Consider the following 8,679-nt stretch of genomic DNA (forward strand, 5'->3'; position numbering starts at 1 on the left):
CAAAAATGAAAATTCTGTCATCATTTACTCACCCTCATGTCGTTCCAAACCTGTATGAGTTGCTTTCTTATGTTGAACACAAAAGAAGATATTTTGAAGATTGCTGGTAATCAAACAGTTGGTGGTTGCCATTGACTTCCATAGTAGGAAAAAAAAAATACAAATGCAAAGAAAGCAACTCATACAGGTTTGGAACGACATGAGGGTGATTAAATGATGACAGAATTTTCATTTTTGGGTGAACTATCCCTTTAACGCTCATGCATTTCAGAGGACACTTCTTACTTCAATTTACAACTTCCTTGAGATTTGTTTCATGTAGTTTTCTTGCGAGCTTGATCTGCACTGTAAAAAATGACTGTGAATTTAACGGTAAAAGAACTGTAAAAATGCTACAGTAAAACCTGTTAAATGGTTAACGGTAAATTTTTTTGACCGCAGGAAATCATAGCCTGTCTAAAGTATGCAGAAAACTCTCAAATATTTCGCTATGAATGCCTAATTCGGTTTTTATAAGACAGTCAAAGCTCCAAACATGAATGAAGGCATAGTTCATTGAGGCCAGTTGAATGCCATGACAACAAGGAGCGCGCTCACTTTTATTTGACCAGTTTGGGTGTATTGTGCGAGGGCGTCAATCAACCATTATTTCTGCGCCCCAAATAAATGCAAAACCTGATCTAGCACAAAAACTTCCAGAGGGAGCCTTTCATTGGTCTTTTGTCCAGAGCTTAGCTGTTGGTTTGTAGATGTGTTTGCACAGTCCGACCACCCATGACGCACGCAGAGCCCACTGAACATTCACATCACATATACTGTCAGAAAGAGAACCAGAGACACACAAATCATTTCAGATGATATAACCGAATAAATAAAGAGATCATTAGGCGTTCAGAGGTGCCTAAAACACACAATACGGTTCTCTGACCAAAGTGATAACCATAAACTCTTGCAGACTTAGATGCACTCATAGCTTACTCAATATTCTTATGCATAGAAATGTTATGCATGCACATTGAAAACTGTTTGTATGCACCTAAAAATTGTTCTAATGAAAGAAAAATATGAAACAAAAAAATAATTAAAAAATAATGTAAAAACAAATTTAATAAAACAAAAATATGAAAATAAATGGCAGATAAACCACATAAAATAATGGATGAATTCAAGTAAATTGACACACTTTGGGCCATTGAGAAGACTCGCAAAAATGTCTCAAATAACCCGAATTTACCCTAAATGACTCCCTGCGTAACTTCTAAACTAAAATAAGATAATAGGCTAATAATAGTTTAACCATAAAACTCTGCAACGGATTCGGAATTAATTTGCAAAACGTTGTAATTGTAATGCACTTCGTTTAAAAATAATTAAATAAATGCATTGGGTTGTGATCATTCTAAAACAAGTATGCGGTGAAGTATGTCGATTTAGCCGTCAGTTTCAAACATCTGAACATCATTAACGAAAAGCTTTTAAGCGCCACGCGAAGTATCAATGACCTACAGCATATAGCACGAATTCTGAAGGAGGTCAGTAACAGGATTCTGCTCTTGTCGTCAACTATGGGTCGGTTTGCTTGATGAATTTGGCACTTGAAGTAAGCTCTAAGCAAAATATTGACCCAAAACCAAAAGCTTTCCATAATTTGTCCACTTGCCATTTTAAACAACCCCATTTCGACTCTGACAGCTCATCACCCCCAACATACAACGTTTCCGACCAATCACGCGCTGTTAACGTAAAATGCGTGCGTTTGTAAAGATAATTATAACGGAGGGTTTCCATTTGCGCCACGGACGCTTCTGATATGTAAATGAGGTTTGGGGGGGTTTCTCTCCCCTCTTTTTCGTGTTTTAGTCGTGTCACCTCATCCCACTCATGCATTTCTGATGTTCCGCTGATAGAAGCTCAACTCACTATTTCACACCCGCAGAAAGTGCTCGAGCACTTGACTCCAGAGATCCGACCTCGCTCGTTTTGGACGCTTTTCTGCAGGTCCAGCACTCATCTACGACCTTAAATGGACCAGACTAATGGATTGGTTCGGTCAAGCACTGTAGCATCCGAGGGGCATCTGTGATCCGTGTGTGTGCGCGCTGTCCAATCCGCCGGATCTTCATTTATAACTTACCAGAACGCTTTTGGAGAGATTTCACTCTCACGGTATATTGGTTTGGAAAATGTCCCTAAAGGATTCCAAGTCAGGATTCTCTGTCCGCGATATTTTAGACCTCCCGGACACGAACGATGAAGGATCGGTGACTGAAGACACTGAGGATGAGGCGGATGAAGGGTTTTCTGGAAATCAGCAGCGCGCATCTCCATGTGGCCACAAATATCCATGTAAGTTTACGCGTTTTAATGATTTAAATAAACACTTAAAGCTGGTGTTTTGTTATTTTAATATCTTTTTATTTTATTTATTTTTAACTTTTTTAAATATTCGAACCAAAGAAAACAATAAAGAAATTGAAAAATTTAATTCTAAGAAATGCATTCAACATGATCATGGGTTTTACGCATTTACGCAATACCCACAAATAAAGGTTACACTAGCGTTGGTTCCATAAAGAAACTTAAACAACTATAGAACATAAAGGTTCTTTATAGTTCTTTATATTCTTTGGATATTGAAATATTCCTCACACTAAGAAAAACGGTTCTTTTAAGAATTGTTAAGGGGAAATATTGGTGCTTCTACTGCATCGCTACGAAAACTCTATTTTGGAACCTTATTTTAAGTGTATGATGATCTATATACATAGGTAATTTATTTCTGATGGCTCATATAGGTTATTACTTTACATTAATAATGTGTGTGTGTGTGTATGTGTATATATATATATATATATATATTTTTTTTTTATTCATTTATTCATTTATTTTATAATATGGATGTATTTTCAGCAGTGCCATCCGCGTCTCCTGAGGATTTAACTCCAGAACTGTCCACGGATGAGTCTGTTGATCGGGACAGAGAGAGTTCAGAGGACTCGGGGAAAAAGCGCAAAAGGAGAATCCTGTTTTCAAAGACTCAAACGTTTGAACTGGAGAGACGCTTCAGGCAACAGAGATACTTATCCGCGCCTGAGAGAGAACATCTAGCTAAGGTCTTACAATTGACTCCAACGCAAGTGAAGATTTGGTTCCAGAACCATCGGTACAAAGTGAAAAGAGCCCGAGCTGAGAAAGGAATGGACCCGTATCTGCTCTCTCCGCGCCGGGTTTCTATTCCCGTTCTGGTGAGGGACGGAAGAGCGTGCCATGTTCTCAGTCCTCCGGACATCACTGCTACTGTTCCAGCAGCGGCACCATATACTGCCTTTAATATGAAGCAATTCCCTCAAATTCAACACAGTCACAACATCTGCTCCAGCGTCATGACACATCTGACATCTGTCAGCCACCTGGGCCACATGCAGCCGTGGTCCTGGTGAAGAGCTTAGGGAGAGTTTTCACTAATTAGGCTATATTTCTACAATGTGGACATATATATTTTTTAAATGTGTTTTACATGTTTTTTCCAATGTTGGTTGATTTTATTTTCGATAAAACTGTAATACTTACACCCTGGGACATCACCATCTCGTAAAAGTGTTGTTTGTAGATATATTTATGCTTTACAGCGTATTGATGAGTAAATTGAATTCATATTCAACGGTCAAATGTGTCACTTTTCGTTAAATTGAGCAAGATTACAAGTAGGTTACTGAAAATTTGATAACGATAGTTTCAGAGCATTTTCATATGTTGTTTTTGGTTTTATTTGTATACTGAAATGATTAATTATTCTGACTAACCTGTAATAAACATCTTTTTTTTTCTGAAAATCGCGCAAGCAAAATTATTTATTTATTTATTTTTGTATTAGAAGACTTTGTGTGTGTGTGTGTTTGTTTATGCTACATTGTGGGGACCAAATGTCCCCAGGATATTAAAACCTGACATGTTTGACATTGTGGGGACCGGCCTGCGGGAAAATAAAAATAAAAATAGTAAATGGTGTTTATCTGAAAGTGTAACAATGCAAACAGGTTTTCTGCAAGGGGTGATTTAGGGTTAGGGTTGGGTTAGAGAATATTAATATCGTTTGTTCAGTATAAAAGTAATAGAAGTCTATGGAAAGTCCCCACAATTCACAGAAACAAACGCGTGTGTGCTAGCGTCTGTAAATAACCACGCGCGCATCCTCGCCATTATTCTGTGATTAAATCTGCTCTTTTTCTGCAACAGTTGGTTTGCGAGAAAAATCATTTAACATCTTTTAAAAGACTTTCTTATTTTGTAACTGTAGAAAAACAAATACTAGAACAATGCGCCGTAGTTAATTATTCAAATGTGACACCCGTCGCCATATTGTCAGTATCAAAACTAGTTTTTTCATTAAAGATAGGCCTCCTTGCCTCCACAAATCGATTTTCAGAGCCGTGTTTTTCTAACCACATAAAAGTGAACTGGAGTTGTTTCGCATGTTTTCTGGACGTTCTGTGTTTCAGAACGGGATTTAAGCTGTTTCACAAACAATCCCCCTTTACAGATATAGGTGTATTAAACAAATCATGGGACAGAGTAGAAAATACTAGGAACAGATTTTTTTTTATATATATATATATATCAAATGCTAAAGATAAAAAAACGTGTCATTTACTATGGGTCAGTTTTGTTTAATTTGGGGTATTTTTGTTAAACACTTTCGGTGGCACTGGGTGAATTTTTGCTGAGATCAGGTTGTGCCACAAGCAAAAAAAAGCAAAGAAAATGAAAGAAAATAAATATTATATATAGCCTATAATCTACGAATTGCCGAGCTGAAAAATTACGAGACGCACGCGCACTGCATTCTCTTCAATGACCACTTGGTGGCAGCATTGTATTTTATAATGACTTAAACGAGAAACACTGCTTTGCAGTTATTCAGTTGTCATTTAAACCAGATCTAATTAGTCCCCCCCCCCCTTTTTTCTTTAACAGAAAAATAAACTGCAAATAGGCTATGCCTACTTCTCACATAAACGTATTGTAGGCTAATCGCAAAATGCGTTCGATCATGCAAAACTTTCAAAAGATGATTTTACAGCCAAAAGCTACAACCCAGCATATATTAAAAGATAAATCCACTAATAAGTCCACGTGTTTATTTAAGCTGTAGAACTGATAGTGGACTGCACTGTCTTGCTGTTGGTAATAAAGGCACATTCACATTCGGCTTATTCACGATCAAAGTTTCTCTTCTGGACTAAATTACGAAATGAACCTGTCCAGTTTAAATAAAGATAATCAATTTGATGACATTGAATGCACCTTTAACTGTACAGCCTAAAGGAAGTAATACAAAGTTTAATTCAAATATGCCCTTTGCAAAGTTTATATGGTAAAATGATATTAGACAATTATTTTATTATATTAGACCTTGATTTCATCTTAAAAAAAAAAAAAACTTTGTGGTTCTCTTTATTTATTCCTGCCCTTTCTAGCTTGTACTGATTTGAACAATGCCACTTCCTGTGTCTGTTTGCCTCTTTAAGAAGAATCACTTGATGTATTCCCCAATTGTAAGTCGCTTTGGATAAAAGCGTCTGCTAAATGACTAAATGTAAATTGTGTCATTTAAACCTTAAAGTAGCCTAGGCCTACTCAGATTTTAAAGTTCATGATATCATATCTCAAAACTGACCTCAGTTGATCTTTTCATGAAAACCATGTTTTTAATCTTGATCATTTTCACCTTGCCTTCACAGACAACTCTCCATTGGATTCCTCATTTACTTTGTTTTATATTTTAAAGAGCTCAATGTTTTACAATTATGGGGAGGATATGACGTCAAGGTGACATCTGGGGCAAGTTCAAACTCAAACCGGTGTGCACCGTTTTGTTACGGTTTCCGGTTTGAACGACATGTTTCCTGGAAACGTGTGCAACGGGGTTTCAGATGCGTTTTCTCTTGTTTGGTGGGTGTGTCAAACATGTCAGCCCAATCAGCAGCAACATGTATGTAAACCAGCGGTATTAAAGAGACAGCTCGTCAAATCATTACTGATTACTGTAACATAAAAATACTATACATATTTATATATTTTGCTATTGTATTATGGAGTGACACTTTCATAAACTTTTCTATACCCCTCTGATTATATAATGGTAAATATTACAATATCATAGCACAGCAACAGTGATCAGCAATAATGATAAGCCTAATACTCACAATAAAAATAATAAGGTCATATAGATCATAACACAGTCTTGGAGGTAAGAAGTGGATTATCCTTCACCTGAAATGTTTGTCTTTTCATCCTGAAATGCGAAGCAAATGTTGGATCACAATAATTAGGAACCACAGTTTCAACAAACCCCTTCACTCGATTGGGATGTTCTCTTTTATTCTGGAGGGCAAGGGCAGTGACTGTAACATCGAGCGTATTTTGCAGTATTAAACATGTATTTATACCGATGTCATCAGGCTCCGAAAATTCTTCAAGAAGAACTCAAAGACTGGCCTTCTCAGCTGCCATAGCTGCAACTCTTGTGTCATCAGAACAGACTGTTCAACGCACCACCGTTTCCGTTTAAAAAACGTTTTGCACCGTTTTTGTCGGGGCTGAACGCAGCCCTGAACTTCGCAAAACAAATAGCCTTTTTTAGGCGAAATACTTTTTAAAATTTCCGTTACAAAATAGATGCACTTTGTATATAATTTTTTTAAAAATCTCAAAATTATAACATTGCTTTGAAAGTAAATGGAAGGCTGAACATTCTAAACGTTCCATTTTCTTTGGCCTGGAGGTGGCGACATTCCAAAACAGTAGACCATCAGTTTTGTGTTCATAGCATAGATTGTAAGGGATCCAAAAGGAGAAGGAACATCACTTTTAATCACTTTACTACATCCAAAAATCGGTTCATGTGTGTAAAAGACTCTCTTGCGTCTTAAAATGGGTCCTATTAGTCGCTGTTTAATCACATGGTTCAGCAGGCTACCTATTGAATCCATGGAACCTTTTTATCGCACAGAAGATTTTTGTTTATTAAAATATTCTTTACACTAAGAAAAAAATGTTCACTAAACGGTTGTTTGGGGAATCAAAAATGAAGAAAATAAAACTTCAATCTCAGATCTGACCTGAGATGTTTTTGGCTGGTGCCTCTTTCTGAGTCATGTGTTTTGAAGTGATGGCAGTGTGGGAGGGATGTTGTGTTTCTGCTGATCCAGAACTTCTTTTTGTGTGGTTGTGTTTGCTGATCCTGAACGTCTCCACGTAAAGTCAGATGTCATTTGGTTGTGTGTGGATGTACCTGAGTGCTCTGAGCTTTCTCGAGGGCTCTTCTGTAGACAAACAACTTCACAAAACATCTGCTTGCTTCAGCAAATATCAAGGAAGAAGCAAATGTCAGAATCGTCCCGACGTCCTTCATTGCAGTGGTGTTGACAGACACATAAATAGGCATAAAACAACCATTTCCAGCAAAAATATATGACCTATGACGGACAAATGCTTTGTAATCTATCTATCTATCTATCTATCTATATGTAGCCTACTTTATAATTTATTAGCATACAATATTGCCAAAACATAAATACTGTATATTTAGCAAATCCAAATGAGGACATTCAATAGACTTTTACTCTTTTTTTATTTTTATAAAGCTAATTATAATCTCTACATTAAACCAAACAAAACACAACCTGAACAGCAGACTTAATAATAATAAGAAGCATATAATAAAGCAATAATAATAAACAATAAGAGCAATAATAATAAGAATGAGCAGTTTCTCATTCTTTTAAACAAGTTGCGATTGCTTTGGTACATTCATGCAATTGATTATGTACATTTGTCTGCGGTTCCTACATTATCAGTTGCTAATGTCATGTTGCTCCAAATGTATTATATAGTTCTCTGTACAATAGTCTTACCCCTAAAAACGTCTAATCATTAGTTCATACGTCAATAAAAGCAGAATGGTTGATCTAGTTGTCAAACTGTCGAGCATATTTTCTACACATTTCTAAATTTGCCATAAATTGTGCAGGTGAATCTTGACTTTCTCTAATGAAAAGAATGTACACTGTAAAAAAAAAATCGTAAAATTTACGGTAAAAAAACGGCAGCTGTGGTTGCCGGAATTTTACCGTAAAAAAAACGGTAGCAACATTTTAGGTTTTACGGTTTTAACTTAAATTTACAGTTAAATACCGTAATTTCATTAACTGATATAATGTTAATATACCAACCTAGTGAAGTACTGAAATCTGTTTGTACCTTTGTGATACACTGATAACCCCCAAATGCAGCTGGTGATGAGAAAGTCACATGATGAACCAAAGCCCATTCCAAGCAGCTTTTAAATAATAACATATATAGAAGGTGCACAGTGTCATTCACACAAACACTAAACACCATCATGGTAACACACATGAAACTGAACTAATGCAATAAACATTCATTTACAGTTTTTCCTCAGTCGCTTTGGTGCATTTCTCACATCACGATTTACATTTGCACAACAGTTAATGCAGTTCTCAAAACAATTAGTACAAACTGCAAAACCTAGTTGATAACCTGCAAAAGTGTGTCACTTGCTCAAAATGGATAGGTCATTCCTCAAAAGCAAGTATTCGTGTCAATGAAAGTGTCAGTGTCATCAAGATGAAAAGTCCTGACACCATTGTTTATGAA

At 36.4% G+C, this 8,679-nt stretch overlaps 1 protein-coding gene across 1 annotated transcript; it reads left to right on the forward strand.

The window, feature by feature from the left end:
* Positions 1–2,183: 2,183 nt before the first annotated feature.
* On the forward strand, positions 2,184–3,440 carry nkx2.2b (NK2 homeobox 2b). Its single transcript, XM_016229080.1, has 2 exons — positions 2,184–2,346; positions 2,914–3,440. Exons 1-2 carry the CDS (start codon positions 2,184–2,186, stop codon positions 3,438–3,440), a joined length of 690 nt encoding a protein of 229 aa, XP_016084566.1.
* The last annotated feature ends 5,239 nt before the right edge of the window (positions 3,441–8,679 follow it).

This window comes from Sinocyclocheilus grahami, unplaced genomic scaffold (genome assembly GCF_001515645.1).
Source record: "Sinocyclocheilus grahami isolate Dianchi unplaced genomic scaffold, SAMN03320097.WGS_v1.1 scaffold347.1, whole genome shotgun sequence".
Taxonomy (NCBI): domain Eukaryota; kingdom Metazoa; phylum Chordata; class Actinopteri; order Cypriniformes; family Cyprinidae; genus Sinocyclocheilus; species Sinocyclocheilus grahami.

Bases quoted from the DNA above. Each gene is read 5' to 3' on its own strand.
- nkx2.2b (XM_016229080.1), top strand. From the start codon at position 2,184: ATGTCCCTAAAGGATTCCAAGTCAGGATTCTCTGTCCGCGATATTTTA. The intron at 2,347-2,913 runs GTAAGTTTACGC...TATTTTCAGCAG, and splicing joins ATGTGGCCACAAATATCCAT to TGCCATCCGCGTCTCCTGAG.